The 22,982-nt window shown below is 47.0% G+C and overlaps 1 protein-coding gene across 1 annotated transcript in view; it reads right to left on the bottom strand.

The window, feature by feature from the left end:
* SLC35F1 (solute carrier family 35 member F1) overlaps positions 1 to 22,710 on the bottom strand; it is a gene marked incomplete at its 3' end in the record, with an annotated part of 257,271 nt that extends 234,561 nt beyond the window's left edge. Inside the window, exon 1 of the mRNA XM_081997260.1 lies at positions 22,225 to 22,710. Coding sequence (XP_081853386.1) covers positions 22,225 to 22,427 — 203 coding nt within the window. The 5' untranslated portion in view covers positions 22,428 to 22,710. The remainder of the gene's footprint in view (positions 1 to 22,224) is intronic.
* Between the last annotated feature and the right edge of the window lie 272 nt (positions 22,711 to 22,982).

Here is a 22,982-nt window from a genome sequence, read left to right as displayed (position 1 = left end):
ACTAGGGAGCTTTTTGGGGCTAAATCAATCTTTGACATGCTGGAGGGTGCATATCTCCTTCAATGTATTTTGGGGATAATTTTTATCCTAAATCAGCCCACAAAATTCAACTCAACACATGGAGAAGTAATATTTTATTTAGGAAGTTAATAAATCTAGTGTTAAGCTTATTACTATAGCCCAAGATGAACAACAGGCAGGTTTTGTGTTGAGGCTGGTTTTCATGAGTATGCCACACCACCCTACACAGATACCAACATAGTCCAGAATTATATTCTTTTTGATTTGTCTTCTTCAGACACCACACAAGATGTGATTGTCAATTTTTCCTACTTCTGTATGGCCAAACTCTACACGCTTTACAAGAAAACACCTGTTTTTCTAACACACTCTCCACACAGATCTTTATTTTCTATACGCTGAAGACAACCTTTTCAAATATTTAAGATTGAAATTTCAGGTTCATTAACTGCAGTTAACGTTAACTTGGACAAAGAGACAATTGTTGACAAGTAACACTGTTTGCTGTAGGTTTCTGTACCCTGAAATCTGAATCTCAATCTTTTTTGCTTGTCTGGGCTTACAAATGCATGTATTAGGCTATCATACCATGGCCAGACCACTGCATGTGTAGTTGGCTATCCTGCCTCAGAGAGGAAAAATTTGTTCCATCTCTTAAGCAGCAAAGATACTGGTGCCTCAGAGACACAGAACTGAGATATGGAACAGAAGTTTCCACAAGTTAAGGAGGATGTGGATGTGCTGCAAAGTAGGCAAAGACATGTATTTGCAGACACATTTGGATCCAAGACTAGGCAAAAGCCTTCTCCACAGGTTTGTTATTAGTTTCCAGGTCAACTTTAAGACATAAAAGCTCTAGAAGTACTATGTTCATAACTTTAACTCTCAATTTTACCTCTGTTAAGAAGGTACAGTCTATGTAAAGCTATGCCAGAGGCTGTTCTTATTGTGACAAGCCATTCCAATGGTAAGAAAACTGAAGAAAAGCAATGAAGCTGTCAGCAGCACATCTCTTCCCATCTGGGGGCTTGAAGCATATGTGTTTATGTGGTCAGTTAAAGCAGGGAGGTATTTGAGATGCAATCCTAGAATACCCACCCGGCTGAGCTCAATATTAATTTAAAAGTCATAACAGTCAAGGGATAATTGTATATAATCAGGCCATGCAAGTAAATGAGGAGGCAGCTTATTCACAGAGACTATTCTGCTGGCAAGAAAGAAAGCATTACCAAAATGAAACTAATAGAGAGCTCAGTGCCAATATTATACATAATTCAGCAGCGTCCCAATTACATTGCCCTTTTATGTTTTCTTGAGCTGCAGTGAGAGATGGAAGAGACTCTTCCGTATCTATGCCATGGCCTTTATAGCCTCTTACTCTCCTTCACACGGCTGCTCCTCTCCCTTGCCAGCCTGTATTTACAATACAAATTAGAAGCATTTATAAATATCTTTCCTGTTTTTGCATTAAACAGTTCAAGTCTCCTGATGTAGGGCTGGTGTTTGCATCCAAGGAGGAAAATCAGGAGCAAACCAGGGAAATGCCTTGCTCAAGAGGCAAGGACTGCATGTCAGAACGTGGGTTAAAACTAAAAGAGGCTTTGTTCTATGTTCATACAACTATGTTGTAATTATCCCACTACAGCACTAATCTTGGCAGCTAAAAATAACAAGGATATACATGAAATCAGTTAAAACTGCTCTTCCACTAGAGGGGATGCTGTGCCTCACGTGATTTTCTCTGCGGCTGGAAGATCCACAGCCCTGAGAGCATGACACCAGAATCACCGCTCAAAGCCCTGTACGTGGTGATGGTGAAGCTGCTGCCACAAAGATCACTTCCAATCCAACGGTTATTGTCTCACTGAACAACCTCGATGGCAGAAAACAAATCTTAATGTAAGTTTGTATTTATTTTTAAATCAGATATGCTGCTTTTGTGAGACATGCTGAACAGATTGAAGCCATGGGAAAACTCATGGCCAGGCTCACTTCTGCTCCTCAAAGCCCCTTCAAGCCTCCACATGTTTAAGCAGAGCCAAATGCCTCCACGAGAGCCCAGAGAAGCCGGGGGAGAGGATACAGGCTAGCAACTCCTCCCAGCAGGCACCAAAAAGCAGCTGTGCTATTCCAGTCTCAAAACCCTGAGCTACTTTCCTCAAGGGCCCTGAGCATTTGACCCTTGCTTAAGAATATTTTCCCTCTGGGAAGGGCAAGAAGTGGCAGCCCAGCAGGGGAGAAGAAAGGAGGGGAAGCTGCAGGTGACGAGGTGAAGGGAACATCAGCCACACAGGGAGCAGAAGAGAAGGGACGACCAACTAGTGCTTCACAAAAACAGAGCGCTAAAAAGACAAAAAATAAAATGGTTTCTCAGCGCTGGTCCCGGGACAAGTGGAGCAGGCACAAGGCGGCAGGGCTTGGTGCAAAAGCCGTCCCGTGCGACCGGTGCGGGCTCACGGCCGGCTGCGGCAGCTCCTCTCAGCTGTCTGCCGGCCCGCAGGCAGCGGGGACACAGGGCTTTTAGCAGGGGAAACTCAGGGATGGGCCATTTTCTCAGGAGATGGTTCCCTCCTCCCCCCCGCCCTGCCCTTCACCCCCATCCCTGGCACAGCTCAGCTTCAGCAGGCAGCAGGCCCCAGGAGCAAGCAGCTCCCAGCCGGCTAGCACCGCACCAGAGTATTGCTTCATCTTACAATGCCAGCGGATTTTCGCCCCCTCACACCTTTCTAAAAATAGGACAGGGATCTGTCAGCTCCATCACATTCAACAAGCAAGCCCCTCGCAAAGCAGCTTACGTGTGTAAGAGATGCAGGCAAGGTCTTCCTCCCCAGGCACACGGCTTTGAAGGAACCCATGCACCAACACCAGGCCCCACGGCTGCCAGGACACGTCGCTCGGCCATTGCGGCTTCCCACCTTCAGAGTCCACCCTCGGTGTCCGGGCAGCTTTCCGCCAGAGCAAGCTTACAGCGACGGTCCTGCCGGCTGCACTGCTGAGAGAGCTGCTGGGAGTCACCGGGCTGGAGAAGGCAGGACGGTCTCTGCTGCTCTCGAACGAGAGGGAGGTTCTCCTTCGCCTCTGTCGGCAATGCAAGAGGCCATTATGCATCGTTCCGCAAGGCTTCAAGACACCATAACCAAAGAGAGCCGCCCCAGCTTCCTGCGACTGCATTAGGATATTGCCTCCTGGTCTCCACCAGCCTCTCTGTAGAGGAGAGGGACCTGGGGGAGTTTCACCTAAGAAAAGCCCTGAGAACCTCACTCACCATTTCCACAGAGGGGAGTCCTGGCACTGTAACAGTTGGAGAAGGACGAAATAAAGTTTTCAGGACTTTTGCAAAAATACAGGATGGACTGCTGAATACAATGTGCTGCACAACACAACACGGCTAAGAGAGAATATTGTACATTTGAGAATATATCCCTTCAAATTTGTTTCTCTTCATGGGATTTGGTTTTGGTGATTTGGGGGTTTTTTTGTTGTTCCCCCCCCCCCCAAGAAACAATATTGAAGGTAAGAGAGCTGCCTCCAAGGAAAAAAAAAAAAAAAAAGATTTCTCAAACGTCTGGAGAGATTTTCCAGCCATTCTAATAATGTACTGAGGAAATTAAGACTGACTTTCAAATGAACGGGGCTTTAACCTACAGGAAGACTTTTAAGAAGAATTTGTGTTCATCTCTGTTCAGGTTTCTGGAATAAGGACATAGTAAACATCTCCTATTTCTCTGCTATTACCTATGCAAACAGAAAAATACAGAGCATAGTCCTGCTGTAGCCGGTTTTCGTTTCCATCACAGCTACATAAATAGTAGATACAAGCAGCACAGTAATTCCCAGTGTTCCTTTTTACAGCACAAAGAAAAGCCAAGCACGTACACATTAATTGCCCAGTGTAAACCTTTTGACAATACAAAAAAGTCCATGCGCACCTCAAAGGCTGCTCGTTACGTTTCCCAGGCATGCACGATCTCCTGGTAGCGTGAAGATTACACGCGCAGAGCCAGAACCCACCACATCCCCATCTATATTGCAGTTGTCCTTCACAGAAGTTCCCCATGTCTCAGCACGCCCAGGCCAGTGAAAGCCACCCCAACAGCACATAGCAAATTATTCCGGCTTTTTTCCACGGGGTTTTCAATGGGTTCCATCCCATCTTTTAGGGGAAAAATCTGTTAGAAAGGTGCCTAAGGAGCAGCTTTAACCAGGGTTGTGGGCAATTTACAGGGATGTGTAGTCAACATCAGCCCTTAAAAGCGGCGGTTAACTGCTACCTTACCCAGGGCATCACACTGCGTGCCCGTGGGCTGGGACACAGGGACTGCAGTGTGCCCTCTCACCCACACACCCATCTCAAAAGGGTAAGGGGCTCCTCGAGGGGCTGCGCTCTTTGGGCGCAATTCGTCCTTTAGGCTAGAGCCTCTTCACGGGGGATGGAGGACTCTGCCCATCCTCCCCCTTCCTTTACAGGGAATCTTGCGACTCCGTGCTGCAGTGGCTTTGGAGGGGGCTGCACGCAGGGGGAGAAGGAGGGAAGGGGAAATGTTGGGCAAGGGCAGGGAAAACAGAACTGGGGGTACCCTGTATTTTGCGATCCAGGTAGGAATTCATTTTAAGAACTGAGGTACCACCTTTTCCTGCACTGCTGTTGTATTTCCTTCACTCACACCAAGCAGATGTCCCACCTCTTTCAATACGTCACCATCACTGCATTTATGAGAACAGCTAATGTGTTTATGCTAACTCCACATGGTGCAAGCTAGTTCACTGCCAACCACATGGCACTCTCTGCCTACCTGAAATCAGAGCAGATCCATCATTATTAGGAACACCCAAAAGGTGAAGAAACAGGTCCTTCCTCCCTCTGTGACAATTTATTTCTATGCCACAGGAGCATACTTTGACATAAAGAGACAAAACAAGATGGAGATTTTTGCTGTGTTGCATCTCTCCACTCCCAACAACTGGGATTCAAACACTGGCAAATTTACCTGAAAGCTTCTTCCGCGGCTTCCTGCTCACTCATTTCTGTATCAAACCATGAACTGCTGTGTATTGCCCTGTAGCACAGTTGGGGATTCCCCCCCTCTCCTTTAAAATTCAACACAGCCTGTACTCCTACTAATAGAGACCTTCCCAGTCTGAACTCCCATGACCACTCGACTAGCCCATGGGACATGTCGGATTATAGTTTGGCACTTCCCCCCGCCACCCCTCCAATCAGTCAGATACCAACCGCGATTGTATTTATTTACAAGCTGTTAAAGCTTTAGCTGAGAGCAGGAGTGTGGCAATACCAATGGTTTAAACTTCCCCAAAAGAAGATCAGCCCCGGCAAACAGTCTGAGTTGGTGTTGGACAGTAATCTGGGGGATAGAGGGGAACCAAGAACCAGAGAAATTCCTGTATTAGAGCATAAGCCAAAAAGAAGGGAAAACATCACAGCTGTCCCATGGACAAACTTGCTTTCAATACTGTCACCAAAAAAAAAAATACTGATGTTAACACCCAGATCTGTAAGCAACAACACATTCAGTTCTTCACATGGACAGAAATACAACTCTCTGACCTGAACCACAAAAATGAAACCTACCAAAATTCTACTTCAGGGATGAGAAAGCGGTCATCCACCACCGCTCATAAAAATAACAGGCCAAGAATCTCAAGCACAGCCTCAGATTTGCTAAAAGCTGGATAAACTGCAATGTCACCCCCCGCCCTTTTTTTTTTTTTTTAAGAGAAAATCACAACCCAAAGGAGCTTTAGGTCCTGATCTGTAATTTCAAGGATCATTTCGTTTTTTCTTTTTTTCCAACAGGATCACAATAAAGAACTGAACAATGGGAAGTGCTCTTTGTCCGGATTTGTTAATCCCTTATTAGTCTTCAGGAACAGTATACAACTATACTGTTTTATGCTTCTTCTACAACACCTGGTTTTCTCCTTATCTCTGTCCACCTGTGCTTTTGGTGCTCCAAATACACCAGCTTTACCTGCCGCAGGAGAAGAGAAAGTGTTGTGAAGCAATATAGATGGACAGTGCAGCCCTCTCCACAACAGTACGGGCAAGGGACAGTGTAACAGCATGCCAGGAGGACATAGGATCACTTTGGGAAGCAGGACCAACAAAGAAACACCCCCAGAAAACTCGCTACGTCAGTGCAACCTGACTACCCAGAAGGAGCCCTGGGACCACTCCCAGGGTGATCAAATTGGTGGATGCTTTGCTTTTAAGAAATTCTTTCGGTAACTGAAGCCATGGGACTGCTGATCAAAGCGCTCCCTCAAAGGCATGGCTTTTGGGAAAGCAAGTGCATGGCTGCTGGCTCTAGGAAGAAATAGAAGAAAAAGAGAGAGGCCAGGGAGTAGCAATAGGCCTCCTAGGTCACATCAGCCAAATAAAAACAGCTATTCACAGGGCACCATGTTATATAGGAAGGCTGTAATACAGTGCACATCATCACAGAACGTAGGACAAACCAGTTCAGCAGTCACTAATAATTGCTATTTTTCTAATCAGCAGCAGGGAAGTTACTGCACACCTTGCCAGAGAGGCAGAAGTGAGTCATAAAGCCCAAAGTGGCACTGCCACACACTAGATATAATGATTTCAGCCCTGCTGAACACACACCTCTATTTCAGTTACTGTGAAAAAGCAGTATCAGGGATAAAGATCCCATTCCATCTTCTAGCAACAGGGAAACGCATAGTATACTATATTAAGGCTTTGCACAAACAGCCATCCTCACTGAACTCACCTCCGCCTAAAAAGAAATACATGGTATAACAAGAAGAAGTGTTGCCCATTTAGGGCTGCATCACACCTCTAACAGCACAGCATACACCAAGTACTTACAAGTCTAACAGGACATATTCTTCCTCCAGCTCCATCCAGGCTCACACTACCAGATGCCAGACCACCTTCTTTTTCCTCTCTGGGTACAATCACATCAACTCCCCCCTATCTGAGTGAGGAACTGGCTACAGCTGAGTGTTTACCAACTGTTGATACCTACCAGGTCTCACATGGGGTCATTGCCACTCTTCTCAGGAACATCAGCACCTGGGTTTGTAACCAGGAAGAAGGCAGGACAGCATGGGCAGCAGGAAGGTAAGGACCCTGGCAATGAGCAGCTAGCTCAGGCACAGTATGACAATACAGATGAGACTAACAGCTGGTGAAAAGAAGATACTTTCCCTTCCTTCTTTGACCTCCAATCCCTATTTTCCCCATCTCCTCTGCCCCTGCTCACAGAATCACAGAAGCATTAAAGTTGGAAAAGACCTCCAAGATCATCAAGTCCAACCATCAACACAACACCACCATGCCTACTAAACCATGTCCTGAAGTGCCACATGTACACATTTTTTTGAACACCTGCAGTGATGGTGACTCCACCACCCCCCTGGGCAGCCTGTTCCAATGCTCGACCACTCTCTCAATAATAAAGAAATTTTTCCTAATATCCAATCTAAACCTCCCCTGGTCCAACTTGAGGCCATTTCCTCTCGTTCTATCGCTAGTTACTTGGGAGAAGAGACCAACACCCTCGTCGTCACAACCCCTTTCAGGTAGTTGTAGAGAGCGATGAGGTCTCCCCTCAGTCTCCTCTTCTCCAGACTGAACAACCCCAGTTCCCTCAGCCACTCCTCATAAGACTTGTGCTCCAGACCCCTCACCAGCTTTGTTGCGCTCCTTTGGACACGCTCCAGCAATGCTCCTCCCTGTTCTCCTGCTTACAGGCTCCCTCCTTTCACCAGTCCAGGCACTAGCCTAACCAAAAGTTAGCTAAAGACCCAACAACAACAACAACTTTTTTCAGCCAGGTTAGTTCTCTGCTATTTTAGTGAGCTGACTGTGAGATGTGACAGGAACCAGATCTGGCTTAGCAAAAGCAGAAGGAGCAATTTGGCCAGGAGCAGGGAGGAGATAGAAGTGAGACCTCCTTTTGTCAGTTTGTGAAACTGTGACTAAAGAACAAACTCATTCCTCAGCTTTAGCTCACATTTATCTTACCCAGTTCTGTGAAATGGCTGAGAGGGTGAATCTTCACATCTGGTAACGCACTTCCCTCTCCTAACAACTTCTAGGTATTAGTCTGGGGGCGGCTGATTAGGAAATGGTTTCCTCCCACCACCACCACCTTTTATTTTTTTAACAGTCTATTAAGCCAAATCAATATGTGTGCATGCATGTGCATTGTTCACAAAATGCCATATTTTCACATCGTAAGTATCCCAAATAATAGCGTCAAGATGCAAATCTCAGAAATGATGGCAGGCTTACCTGTAGCACATCTTTAGCTCCTTCCCCCTTGTTAGCAGAGTTTCAACACAGCATGGTGAGCTTCAGCCAGGATCAGCTCTTCAACAAACAATCTCTCTCGTGCTGCCATACATATGCCTCCAACGAAATCAGTGTAACATGTTTTAAGAGGCAGAAAAGAAGGTTAGCTCGCTAACTCCTGTCACACCTTCAAACCCCTGTGATGGCAACATCTTCCACATTTGGGTAACATGGATCGTGGCATCATCTTCAGTGTCAGAAGAGCTTCCCCAGCAGCCCAGCACCTCTTTCTCTCCAGACACTTGTTCTCACCCCTGTACCAGCCTCTTCACCATGCTACTCCATGTGTTTGTAGCCACGTGATAAACTACCCTGGAGAGAGGATCCATCCAGAAAAACAAACCAACAACAGAAACGTTTTTCCTTTTTTTTTTTTTCCGCATCTGGATCAAGCCGCCCACCTGGTTCTCCATGCCACCGTACAAACAGCTCCACCAGCACAACAAAGGAGGAAGAGGCTGAGGATGAGGACAAGAATAAGAACGAGCAGCTGGGAGCGGAGCAAGAAGCTCTTTTGCCACCTGCCAGAGCCCCCTTTGCCGTCCCAGCCCCATCCGGCAGCGGTTTCGGTGCCAGACAGCTGCAGGTGCTCTCGGGAAAGCTCCCCTTGAACCCCAACAGCAGGTACCTCAGGGAAGTTAGACAACTTTGAAAAGACGCCACTCGCTCGTCTCCCAAAGCCTACACGTACTGCGCACCTCAGTCATTTTGTTTCTTGGCAAACATTTGCCCATAACCTTTCATCAAAGCACTACAGTAACTGCAGACCAGATGCTTCTGAGTACTACACTGTATTTTATAGCACTTTACAGCATTTTACAAGCATTAACTAATCTACAACTCTTTCAGGTAGTTAAGTTTAATTATCCCCATTTTACAGGTGTTGAACCAGACCCAGGGAGGTTGAGAGATTTGCCCAAGGCCAAAAAAACAAGTGGTGTCCGATCCTGGACTGTAAATCAGGAGCTACTGTATGTAACTTCTTCCTGAGCCTCCCATTGCAGCAGCAGATGAATTCCCTTCATCCGCTGCTTCAATACAAGCTTCTCCTGAAAACAAAACAGGCAAAAGCCCACCGTTCCCTGCCCTCATCGCAAAGGGTTGGTTGAGCTGTTTTTTGTCCACCAGCTCTCCTGCAACTTTTAGTCAAGCCCAGTCAAGATGACACAAATCATCATGCTCTGGCTTTGGTCCCAAACCCCGCGGCTGAATCAGGCAGGCAGTACGCACAGGGCATCTCCCTATCTTTCTAACTCTGGTGCCTACTTCTGCATCATTGTTATATACGAGCTGCTGGGGTTTTTCCTTTGGTTTCCCTTATCACCTGACTGGTCTTTTTGCACATGCTGTTGTGTCTTTATCAGGGTAGAGCTTTTAACACTCAACAACTGCACCGGTGCACAAGCAGCAGCTACAGTAGCAAGAGTAAGTACAGACCAAAGAGGGGTGAGATGAGCAGCATACTGAGTGGATACAGCAACTTCTACTGGAAGACAACACAGAAAGGCCGGCTGGAGAAGAGTTATTTTTAAGGAGCTTCACCATACAGACCACTGGATGAAATATTATCTCTGTGCACTGGCAGCTGCTGGAGATTTCTCACAGAAACGTGTGCTGAGCTGGTTTGGATTGGATTTAAAGGCTGGGCTGAGGTCAGCCGGTCTCCGCAATTCTCTTCCCGAGAGTTACAGAATATTTCTGGTCCATCCAAAGGAAGGAAGGACGGTATCTCCAGGCACCACTGGTGCTGCGATGGGAACAGAATTGCCTGTGTTAGAACTGCCTGAAGACTGATCTCTCTCTATTGTCAGTCTTGAACTGGCAGCGCAGGCAGAGGTGACCAAATAGCTTTCTTCCCCCGTACTTGCTCTGGCCCCCACCTCCCTCATTTCCCACCATGAGCCTTCAGCAGGTCCCATCTGATGCTCACACTCTGGGTGCAAGCAAACAAGCCCCACATCAGTCACCTATTTTGGCTGGCCTTTGCTACTGCTCCTCAGACCCAACACCGCTGCTTCTGAAAGATAAACGCACATGGCCACCGCTCAAAGGAAAACATGCAAATATATACTACATTTGGCAGGCAACTTAGTTGTGAGTTCCATTTGTACCTTTGTTCCCCCTCCTGCTTTGGGCCTGCCACGCAGAATGGTAGCCAAAACGCATCTCAAAGATTAGGTCTGGTCTCAGAGCCCTCATCTTGCAAACACCTAAGCTGCCGGCCAGTCCCAATGACCAGAGTATGGTCATGACTCATTTGATGCTCGATGTATAGCATTTTGCTAAAACAGAGCCCACATACATGGAAAAGAAAAAATCATTACAGGACTAAGAAGAAAGACAAATTTAAAATTGTCAGAGTGTGTGCTTCAAAATAAATTGCAACTAAATACTCTCAAGTATAAAAGTATTTTGGACGTTAGTAAGACTATTCATAAATGAGAAAAGAAATTGGTATTGATTCTGCAGATTTATGTCTCAATACATCTATAGGTTGTAAAAGCGTAGGAATAAACCTAATAAATTAATCTAGCTGAGTAATAGTAAGTTCCATTAACACAGTAATACCTACCAAATCGATATGTATGAACAATTTCAGACCACAAATTTAACAGAAATTCTTCTATGAGTTAAAATGTGCTAGAATTTATGTATCTATAAAGGGACGTTAAATTCGGGTAACTCTTGTAGTTTATCTTAAAAGATCTCACATGCTCACACACACAGAGCCCTTTTTTCAAGTGAATTATTAGGGAATTATTTGCTGTCTTAATCTCAAATAACCTCTTTAAAACGGAAGAAACTCTGAATCCCAGAGATTTCGCTTGGTTAACTCTTCCACTGCAGGCAACTCTCCAACCACCACATGGCACTGCACCTCAACCTGACCACGCTGCCTTACTCCTTGAGAGCACTCTGCTACTGAACAGTTGTTCTGATAAGATGTCACCTTTTTGTTTAGATGAGAGAAAAACTGGAATTTTGCTTTTCAATGCCAGTAAGCAGTGCTTTCGTACATGTATGACAACCATCACAGCACCTTGCCCCTGTGCTTCTAAATTAAGTCCTCCAAATGTCCTGGACTCTACTGAATCGCTGAATCTACTGAGGACATGATCCCCCCCTGCCACAAACTGGACTCGAAAAAACACTGACGTATACTGTCAAAAAAAATGCTGGTGAGCACTAAATCAAAGCAAAGCAGCTTTGGTAGAAAAACCTGAAGAGGAGGCAACAAGGTCTCCAGGGCTATGCATAGGTGTTGTCTGCTCTGGGAGGAACTTATACAAATGGTGATCTCTAAATTCCAGAAAAAGCCATTTTTCTACAAAACAACCTCCTCAGCACACCAGGCACCCAACAGCAGGGGTCAGGTATCCAAAATCTGACTGGAAGTTACCTGTGCATATCAGGTAGGTCACACAGGAAAAGGAGGCACTTCAGTCTGATCATTACATATATTTGGGTGCCGACTCACTTTTTTCGCACCATGTTAGATGAAGCTTGGAAATTTTTTCTGCCTGATGGTACTTAATCCTCATACCCAGCCTGATGAAAATTACATCTACAATATTAAAGTTTTATTTCCTTCAAGTATCAAATCCCACAACTGTTAAAATATTTTCCAGCTCCCTGCTCAACTCTTCCCAAGTTACTTGCTATTTGCTCCCTTTCCTCACTTTCAATCTACCCAGAACAGTCCCTACAGACCACAATATACTGGCAGCAGGGAGTTAAAAAAAAACATAATCAAAAGTCATGTCTGTAGCAGCAGCAGAGAGAGAAAAGGAAAGGAGCAACAGGAAAGAAACACTTGCTTAGTTTCATTACAACTCTCAGCTTCTAATAAGAAGAGATTTGGGAATGTAAATGGCCACTGAAAACACAGAGCTAGTTAAACTCCATAAAATATCTGGGCTTAGAATAATCACAGCATAATTAATTTTATTAAGTATTTTCCAGCATTTGTCTCACCATCATAGGGGGAAAAAAAGCAAAGATCCATGCAGAAGAATATTGCACCCTGGGATAGCCACAGGGGCACCCAGGTAGGCAACCTAAAGATGCAAGTTCTGGTAAAAAACAGAAAGCATAGGACAGGGTACAGGTTATGCCTTATCCCCCTTGGACCATTAGGCCCCTACCTGTCAGCAACTCACTTCAGGCCTCCCCTGTCTGCAAGTCACATTCTTGAAGAGTTAGACATAGACATCTACCTCCTCTCTTCAGAAACAGGCAGCAAGAACTCGCTTTTACCTTGCAGCCACCACCCTCGCTCAGCCCACCCCCCTTAAACTCCCCCTTCGGCTGAAAGGGTCTGAGCTAGCAGGCTAGATTAAGGCTAACTTAAGGCTAGATGTAGGCTAGATGATGCCCAAGGCTACATTAAGGATCAGGATTTTAGTTACTAGGCTGGAGTGGAGCTGTGGAGCTCTCTTCCTCCATGATGAGGATGATGAAGAGAGGCATCAGAGCAGGAACAGATTCTGGTATCTCCCTTCCACACTGCCGGTGGCTTCCTCTCCATTTCACCAAACGGGTGGAAACATTTATTCCCCTCTTAATTCATTCTCCATTTCTATCCAATGGAAACCAGAAAAAGTCAGGTCACATAAAAACACTTGCCAGATGAGACAAGGTAATGAGAATTAATGTGACACAGAAGACAGCACCATTTTAAAATCAATGCAGCCTAGCAAAAGTCAGTAAAGCAGGCTCCTGGACACATGCACAACAGTTTCTTTGACAAATGAACACCAGAGAGGGCTAACTAAACTAATGGCCATCACTACAAATGTTTCAAATTTCGTTTTCGTTCCATCATCAGCTAATGCTGGCTTACAGGTTGGAATTAACACTAGGGCTCAGAAAGTAATAATTATCGTCTTGCTACTGGACATAAATAACCTCGTTTATCTATAATAGAGATGCAGAAATCTGTTTCAAGCATAGTATGCATTCATAAATGAACACCTTGAAGCCTGAAATGCCTTGGGAGATGAGCTGGGCAAAAAAGCATCTTCTGCTTCCAAACTTTTAATTTTCAAAACTTCTCCCATTTTGCATTAGGACACCACCACAACCTTTTGAGGTTTTTCATCCCAGGAGAACCTCACAGTCCATGTGCTCACGGCATCCCTCAGGGATGCAGCAAAGCAGAGTTAAACCTGGCCTCCTACATAAGTACACCCATCACCAGATTACCATGAAGTCTTACTCAGTCTCCATCCAAAAAAACCTAGTCTGGACATAAGAAACTTTGCTGAACATGCAGTCTTGAGAAAATCCAATCCTTCTTGCCAAGGTTTTGACTCATCAGCATTTTCTGACAGGAAAAAAAGCTACAGCAAGAAAGAAGATTCACTATCCAGCTCCTATGCACCACCACAGGCCAGACCTATCTGAAGGTGGAGTGTGGCCTCCTGAATCACTACAGGAGAAGGCAGTGTAAGGAAGCAGCTGACCACCACACCAAGGGAAAACCGAAATTAAGGGCCAAAATGACTGTATTGGCTACAAACAGAAGGCTGGTTTAATAAGCATAGCATCACAGAATCATTAAGGTTGGAAAGACCTTCAAGATCATCAAGTCCAACCGTCAACTCAACACCACCATGCCCACTCAACCATGTCCCAAAGTGCCACATCTACATTTTTTTAACACCTGCAGTGATGATGACTCCACCACCCCCCTGGGCAGCCTCTTCCAATGCTTGACCACTCTCTCCATAAAGAAATCTTTCCTAATACCCAGCCTAAACCTCCCCTGTCGCAACTTGAGGGTATTTCCTCTTATCCTATCACTAGTTACTTGAAAGAAGAGACCAACACCCACCTCACCACAACGCCTTCCAGGTAAGGTCTCCCCTCAACCTCCTCTTCTCCAGACTAAACAACCCCAGTTGCCTCAGCCGCTCCTCATAAGACTTGTGCTCCACACCCCTCACCAGCTTTGTTGCCCTTCTCTGGACACACTCCAGCAACTCAACGTCTTTCTTGTAGTGAGGGGCCCAAAACTGAACACAGGATTCGAGGTACGGCCTCACCAGTGCCGAGTACAGGGGCACAATCACTTCCCTGCTCCTGCTGGCTGCACTAGTTCTGATACAGGCCAAGATGTTGTTGGCCTTCTTGGCCACCTGGGCACACTGACGGCTTATGTTCAGCCGGCTGTCAACCAGCACCCCCAGGTCCTTTTCCGCCAGGCAGCTCTCCAGCCACTCCTCCCCAAGCCTGTAGCGTTGCATGAGGTTGTTGTGACCCAAGTGCAGGACCTGGCACTTGGCCTTCTTAAACCTCATACAGTTGGCCTCGGCCCATCGATCCAGCCTGTCCAGATCCCTCTGCAGAGCCTTCCTGTCCACGAGCAGATCAACACTCCTGCCCAACTTGGTGTCATCTGCAAACTTACTGATAGAGTACTCGATCGTCTCATCTAGACCACTGATAAAGATATTAAGCATCACTATTTTTCTCAGTGGCACCTACATGGCATCATTTGTGGACAGACCTTTCTGGTGAGGTCAAGGGTCATCCGCCCCATCTAGGAAATTATTTGGCTGGCACTGTGAACTGTGGCACATCCCAAGAAGCAGGCACGTTCCCTGCAGAAGTGCGGCACAGTACCGCTGCACAGGTGCTCTTACCGAGCACGGCCGGGCTGTGGGGATGCTCCCTCCTCTGTCTCTTGCTCTTTAGTTCCAGCCGTACAGAGGAGAATGTGATGCATGGGAGTCAAACCCACTACCTCAATCATTTGGTGTCTCTGAGAAAAATGACAGAGAGTGAATATGTATTGAAGAAATGCTTTCTTAAATCACATGAGAAACCAAGTCAGAGAAAGCTGAAAGGCAAGCTTCAAAACTGACGTGTTTTCAGTAAAAATCCCAGAGAGACAGATGACAGACATAAATAAGTAGAGACAGGTAGATAAGGCAGTTCACATTCACAACCACCAATACTTACACACTTTACAGTCATAGCAATTTATGAGTCCCCATAAAGCTCTTGCAACAGGAGATTTCAGCTGAGTTTGAGCTCAGCTCACAAGTCTTTGAGCATGAGTTTTCTATTGTTGTTGTGTTTGGGAGGTGATTTTTTGTAGGTTTTTAAGGTTGAGCTTCTTCAGCAAGTTCTTTTTCCTAAGCTTTCCTGGTAATTAGCCCTCATCAGTATTCAGGTGCTGATCTGTAAGGCTATCTGCTGACTTAAAGGAAGGGAACACCTCACTAATAGACCCAGTGTTTCCCTCTGCCTGCAGAAACAAGGGCGATAAGGACAGAGACTCCAGCCATCTCCAAAGAGACAGAGCCACAAAGAGCCCTTCTGATTACTGCTGGCATCTGGCCTTCCCCTCATTAGCACATTAAAGCTGCTCTGTCCATCCCATAAGAGCCACTCTGTCCATTCCTCCAGCTTTCTCTATGGAGCCATTTACAGTGCTGCTCCTTTGAAAGCCCCCTAGTTCAAGAGGCAGTAACCCCTTCCCAAAGCCCACCGCACAGCCCGTGTCAAAAATTCCCACTTACAGACAGGCACCCAGTAAGTACCGGCCTTCTGAGCGTCACAGGTAGACAGAAGACACCCACGTATGCCACCTTGCCAAACTGCCCCTCCTTGGGAAGGTCTTTTCCCAATCAGTCTGTGGGCTGCCCGGTTTAGATTACAGTGCAGTCTACCGAATCAAATCACTCCACTTCAAACAAGTCCTATTTAAGAACAGGACCAGCAAGGCTTGTATCTCCTAAGGTCCAAATTCTCAGGAGCAAAAGCGAGGCAAAGGGGATATAGTTTTCCAACACTGACTCCAGAGCTCGTTAGGAAACCACGGGCAGACAATTTGAAACCATACTTGGACAGACTTCCAGGACCTGCTACAGCAGCAACATGGAAGCTTCATGTACTTCAGTCCATCTTCACTCCTAAATCAAAGCATTTTAAGTGCACTAGGGTATGCCAGTAAGTGTGCATTCACTGAAATAAGTTGTTTGGAAGGGAAGGGGAAGAGCAGCTTTTCCTCCTGTTTTACAGGTATTTCCCTTATGCACCCAAATTATTGGGAACATAGCTAATTTGCAAGGTCACTTGCTTTCAAAATAGTGATTACAAGTAAACTAATGAGAAAAGGAAACAGTGGACAATTTTTCATCAGTTGATTTCTATATTCTCTGTCAGGATGCTTTCCTACAGGCAGATATGACCTTCCCGGTCCCCCCACCAAAAAGAATACTAACAGGTACAAGAAAGCCAACCTAGTTCCTTTATCCAGGCTCTGAACTCATTTTCTTTGACTTACTTCAGACTGGTATAAATATTTTTACCCAAAAGGAGAGCTACAGCTATCTGAATTGGGCTCAGAATCATTCTTCTACAGTCACTGTTATTTTGTGTGGACTTTGAGAAGTTATTTGAACTTTTTAAGAATAAAAATCCCAAAGGAAGCCAATCCTTTTGTTTTGAAGAAGAAAGCGAAGCAACTGAAGGTTATGAATACTCACTCTTTTTTTGGATTCCAAAAATGATATGTTTGATCCTTGACTTGCTTTTCATTAAGGAAAAATGCCATAAATTATTTGGTTTGTTTGCCTCTCTGATCAGTCAACTGAAAGACATTCCTGCTTTGGGGCAATGAAATACGTTGCCTCAATTTCATTTTTGTTCAGTTTCAGGTTCTTTTTAGTACATAAGCTCCCTCTGCCTGATTTACTATGTGGATACACGTTATTAGAAAAAAAAAATCATTGTGTTATAGCTTTTGATACTTGCAGTGTCATTTAAACAGCTCTCATCTCTGAAGAGTTAGGAGCCTTGGCACACGGTTCAAGTTCAAAGTCAGTCAGCTAGTGGGCCAAATTCTTCCTCAATTCCATTATCAGGGATGAATTGGGCCTGTAACATACTAAAAATGCAAAAGTTTTACTCAGACTGTACCCAAACAGCTGGGCTTTCTGACAAGAAGAATGCAAATTGCTTTTCTTCATATAACTTTGTTCAATAAATCACTGCCTAGCTTAATGAATTAATATATTAGCAACATTATTTTTTCTTCCTTTTCCTAAGAAAGGTAGTGGTAATTAGACCACACACTGGCTTTATGCACAAGGCTAAAATTTATCTGAGAAAGTGAACAAGTGGGCAAAGAAGTAGAGAGAGACTCGCACTGCTCCAGAGAAAGCTTTTGCAATTCACTAGTGCAGAGACCGTAACTACAAAGCTATTTAAAAGATGGCATGGGACTGAGTGCCAGGAATTACTCTTACTCCATTTTCTGATATCAAATTGAATAGGTTTCTAAAATTCTGATATGATTTTTAGGAAACTTCTGAAAAATACAAAGTGCCATTTAGCAACAGAGAGCAAGAAAAAGCACAAGGAGACATCCTTGAAACAGCAAGGTAAGGCACGGCTAGATTTTAGAACTAGTATTCCTTAAGAAAGTACTAGAAGATAGAAGTGGGTAAACCCAGAAAAATGCATGTGCCATCCAGCTTTCTAAAAAAGTCCTCATCAAGGAAATCAATGCAATAGTGGGGCCTTAGACATTACTTTGGAGATGTGAGTTCATCGATGTGGCTATGGTATTTTTTGTTTGCCAGAATAATCTAATTTATTTAGATAAAATCACTTTGTCATAGTATCTAAAGATATTAACTCGTTTTCCTTGCAGAAACTTCATTTTTCCCTTCTAGTCCTGGTGCCTAGGACTACAGAGATAATGTCCCTGTATAAGCAGGTACCTCATTTGTTGGCTGTCATTTAGCTAAACAATTTGCAAGAATCCCCCAAAGAGATCATTTGGCAACCTGCTCCCTCTGTGTTTCAGCAACGTTCATTCTCTGCCCAGTTCCTCTAAGGAGGTGATAACCAGCCTTCCCAACATGAGGTCAACCTGTAAAATAGTTCAAAAAGTTTCAGGGGCCACAGGCAACATTTTACAGGTGATTCTCTGCTCTTGAACCTTCAGGTCACCCAGGGAGCGCAAGGGAGGGAGACAAGCCACCGCTCTGCACTGGGATACAGCCAGACAGAGCGAGTTCAGACCCACCAACAGGTTTCTCATGATTGAAGCATGCAGATGCGAGGCTGGAGGCATGATTTTCTCCTTTATTTCGTGCTTCCCGCTATAGGTGGGAGGCAATATGGAGCAGATGGGTCACTGGTTATCAAGTGGTCCTCTACAAGCAGACAGAGTTGGTGGGAGTCCAATTTTGGCTTCGTAGAGGTTGTGGGGAAGCAAGCAAGCAATCAAGCAGCCAACATTATTCTTTCTCTCCACTGCAATACAGCAGGGCAGGGTCAGCCAGGGACACCTGCTGAGCAAATGTCACGAGGAAGGTACCAGGCAGGACCCTGCAGCTGGGATTCATGGACCACGGGTGTGAGTCACACCCAGGAACATACTTGCAGTATGTAATCACCACGACATTGCCCCTTAATGCAACAGCAATTCAAAGTCATCCTCTCCGGACTTCAAGGATAACAGGAAGCTTCTTCCCGTTACAGCAGGTCCTGTTCATCATCACTGGCAGCTCGGAATTTATATCCAAACTATTCCAGTTAAATCCCACAATTTCATTGAGCATCTCCAGTCCTCCATGATTCTGACCCTTTGGTTTTGTGTTCTACTTTGGTTTTGTGTTATGGACAACTTTTTCCACAGAGCGCAGTGTTTGCTGTGATCACTGAAATAGATTTTTACAGTCAACCATCTCTGCTTTCAGTATGTTCTGTCTCAAACACCCTGAGCGGGTTGTTCCAGTGTTTCTCTATTACCTCAGGACCTACTGAGCGAACAGGGAGGAAAGGTTGGAAGGTGAAGTTAAAATAAGTTTCCATAGCTTGTAAAGAAATTTTAAGAGGAGGCTTTGAAGGCAATTCAGGAACCACCAAGTGCCTGAGTGACCACGTACCACTACATATAAAGTGAGAGAGAAATTATGTTCAGTTTCTGCCAGTGTCTATCCCCATTCTCCTGCTGTCTCATTTCCTCCATGACCATACCAGAGTCTGTCCCCTCCCCTTTTTAGCAGGGCCTGTAGCAACAGGACAAGGGGTAATAGTTTTCAACTACAAGAGGGTAGATTTACACTAGATCTAAGGAAGAAGTTTTTCACAATGAGGATGGTGAAACCTGGCACAGGTTGCCCAGAAAGGTGGTAGATGCCCCATCCCTGGAAACGTTCAGGATCAGGTTGGACGGCACTCTGAGCAACCTGATCTAGTTGCAGATGTCCCTGCTCATTGCAGGGGAGTTGGACCAGATGGCCTCTAAAGGTCCCTTCCAACCCAAACCATTCTACGATTCTATGATTGATTCTAGGTGCTACAGGCAGGTTTCTGGAAATGCCAGCTGTTGTCAACCTTTTTATTTTGTTCATCCGCCTGAGGAACCCACCCTTTGTTTAGCAGAAAACAGAAGCACATGAGCTCAACTCAATGAGTCAATCAGGAACCTGTCACAAATGGGTCTCAAGCGAATGGTGCTCACGAAATATAAAACAGCACGGAGAAAGTGCTACCCTTTTCCAGTAGAAAAACATTAATTGAAGAAGCCAATGCTTGTTTTTTTCTGGGCTCCTATTTCTTTAGGGATATGGTATATGCATTTCTTCCTTTCCTTACACATTTGCATGTTATTGTTTCCATAGAAGATGAAAACATAAACATTGTGTTTGGATTCATTTCACTGTGTCAGGATTCATTTCACTGTATCAACAGAAATATTGGTTAGAAGCAATTTGGGGCAATTACACAGGCTGAGTCCTTAGTTCCCATGTAAAGCTGAAGGAAACCTGACTCGGGCAAAATTTCCATTGATACAGACTTTGGGATGGGCTAATGATTCTCTTACACAAAGAAAAGCCTGCCTTGAAATGCCACAGTAACAAGTCTTCTCCCTCTCCATAAATCACATAAAATTGGAAAAATTTGACTCTTGTTTCATGTTTGAGGAGGGGAAAAGAATATATTTGCAAAAAGTGACTGGGCTCCTGTTTGTTAGAGTGTTCCTCTGGGCAATGGGAGATCTCATGTCCAGATTCAAGTTTGTGAATCAGAACAGAGATTTGAACTTTGGTCACCAGAGCAAATTTCTATCCTTTTCCCCCTTCAGAAAAAATAGATATTCTCATTTCAACCATAATCAACCAATTCAACCATAAAGATTGATTTGACTTTTTATCTACAGCTGAAAGTCATATATATGCATAAGCATAGTAACTGCTTGAACTATATGAATTAATCCAACACCTCCTAGCCAGGAAGACTGTGGGCAAGCTGATGGCGCCCCAGAGGTCCCTATCGCCACCCTTGAACAGGAGTACCCATTGCTTCTGTATCTGATCCCCTCACCACATCCTCATACATCTCTTGCTGCCCCTGAGAAAATTTCTTTTCTCTAGTGACTTATCTCAGGAGTGACACACACCTCAGGAGAACCAAGAAGGAGAGCAGGATTTTGCAAGCACAGAACACCTGAGATGACACAGACCATTGGGTTGAGGAATTGAGTGAATGTTACTATACTGAAGGTTGCAAATGCACATGTAGAAGAAAATGTGTAACTGAGTTTGAGCTGAAGCAGGTCTTACTTGTTTCAACTTCTTTTCAATCCTTCTTATGCTTGAATAAGAAAGGATAAATATTTCCTTCCTTTCTGATACTTTTGAGGATCCTCCTAGAATGGTAACAGTTACTTAACAGCATATAATAGCAATGATCTGTGAGCAAATACCTTCAGATATTTGTAACAAAGATAGTAACAATGAACATTTCCTAATGTTTGAAAGAGTCAATGAGCTTCATCTTCAAAACAAGTATATCCAGATAGAAGAGATGATGTTTTTCTTAGTAGCTCATCCATATTACACGTATCCAAAAATAAAGAGAGGACGACAAGGCCGACACTGGTACGCACCATCCCGTTGCTCTTCATAACACTGCAACGGCTCTATTTGTCATGTAAAAGTGATACCTTCAGCAGGCTTTTCAGACAGGAGCTCAGAGGCTCCTTCTGGAGAAGCGCAACCAGTTGGGCTCTGGATAGACGCCGTTTTGTAGTAAAAAACTCAGCCCTAATCAAACACAGCGCAGAAGAAACAACCGGCACAGAGAGCACAAAGGATTTAAGTAAGATGGTTCCAGTGTTTTCTTGTGCGTTCGGTGAAATGATTTACCCCGAGTATCCTGCAGTTTTCCTGTCTTTGCACTGATGGGAAAACAGCCACAGGAGAACCGACCCGCTCACGTCCCGGCAGCAGCCCGCTCCCGCAGCCAGAGCGTGCTTCCTCCTGACCACGCGAGCAGCTCGGAACGCGGGCAAAACCCCACGCGGGGACACCCCGCACCTGCCGGCCCCGCCCGGCCGCTGCCGGCGGACCCTGCCGGGACCGGCGGCCGCCCCGTCCCCGCCGCCCCTCTCGCCCGGCGCCCGCGCTCCAACTTCCCCGGCGGCGCATCCGCCACTGGCCGGGCTGCGGCATGGGGGGACCCGGCTCCCGCCGTCCCCCGCGTGTCCGCGAAGGGCCAGGAAAGCCGAAGCAGGCGGGAGGCGCGCGGGAGACCCGCTGTTGGGGCTATGCCTGCGGGCAGGGCAGGTGCGACCGGCACCGGAGGGAGCGGCCGGGGTCGCGCCTCACGCAACAATGGGCCGGAGGAGGCTCCGCGCCACCGCCCCCGCTGCCAGCCCGGCCCGGCCCGGCCGGAGCCTTCGCGCCCCCCTCTCCACCCCTCCGAGGTGCCGAGCCGGCGCTCCCCCGACGGCCGCCCCCGGCACCTGCGCGCCCCAGGACGAGCGGCGGTGGGGTGGGGAGCCGCGCCGTGCCTCGTCGCCGGAGCCCCGGTCCATCCCCCGGCCTCACCTGTTCAGCACTTTCCTGATCCTCTGGCGCACGCTGGAGGAGGGCGCGGAGATGCCGCTCCTGCCGCCGCCGCTGCCGCCCTCCGCCGGCAGGTTCTCGATGGTGGCCACGACATGGCTGGGCTGCGGCGGGTGGTGCGGCGGCGGCGGCGGCTGCGGCGGCGGGGGGTGGCGGTGGTGGCGGTGGCGCTCGGGGGAAAGCATCGCGGCGGGGCTGCGCCTCAGCGGAGAGCGGGGCGCATCCCGGCGGGCGGGCGGCGGGCGCTGCTGCCGCCGGCGCTGGCTCCCTCGGCTTCCGGGCAGCGCCAGACCCTCGCCCGCTCCTCCCTCACTGGGCTGCCATGCAGCGAGGGGCGGGCTGCCGCCGCCGCCGCCAGCAAGTGCCGCTCACGGTCGACGAAGTGGCAGCAGTTTGGCGACCCTCCTCCTCCTCCCCACACCCTCCGCGCCCAGCCGGTGCCTCCCCCCGGCGGAGGCGCCGCCGCTGCGCCGCCTCGATCCCCTTTGTTCCCCCGCTCGCCGCCGCCCCGCGTACCCCCAGCGCACGGCTGCCGCCGCGGCACAGCACGGCCCGGCACGGCACGGCGCGGCGGCGGCGGCGGAGCCCCCTCGGAGCCGTGTGTGGCGGCGCCCGGCCCTGCGCGCCGCCGTGCTGCCGGACGAGGGCGGCGGCGGCGGCCGCCAGGGGGCGCCAGCGGCGGCGGCAGCGCCCCCGCGCCCCCGCTCCCGCCCGCGGCCGCGGGGCGTTGGGAGTCGGGC

The sequence above is a fragment of the Phaethon aethereus genome (assembly GCF_964289735.1).
Source record: "Phaethon aethereus genome assembly, chromosome: 3".
Taxonomy (NCBI): Eukaryota; Metazoa; Chordata; class Aves; order Phaethontiformes; family Phaethontidae; genus Phaethon; species Phaethon aethereus.
This window is presented reverse-complemented; position numbering and strand designations above follow the sequence as displayed.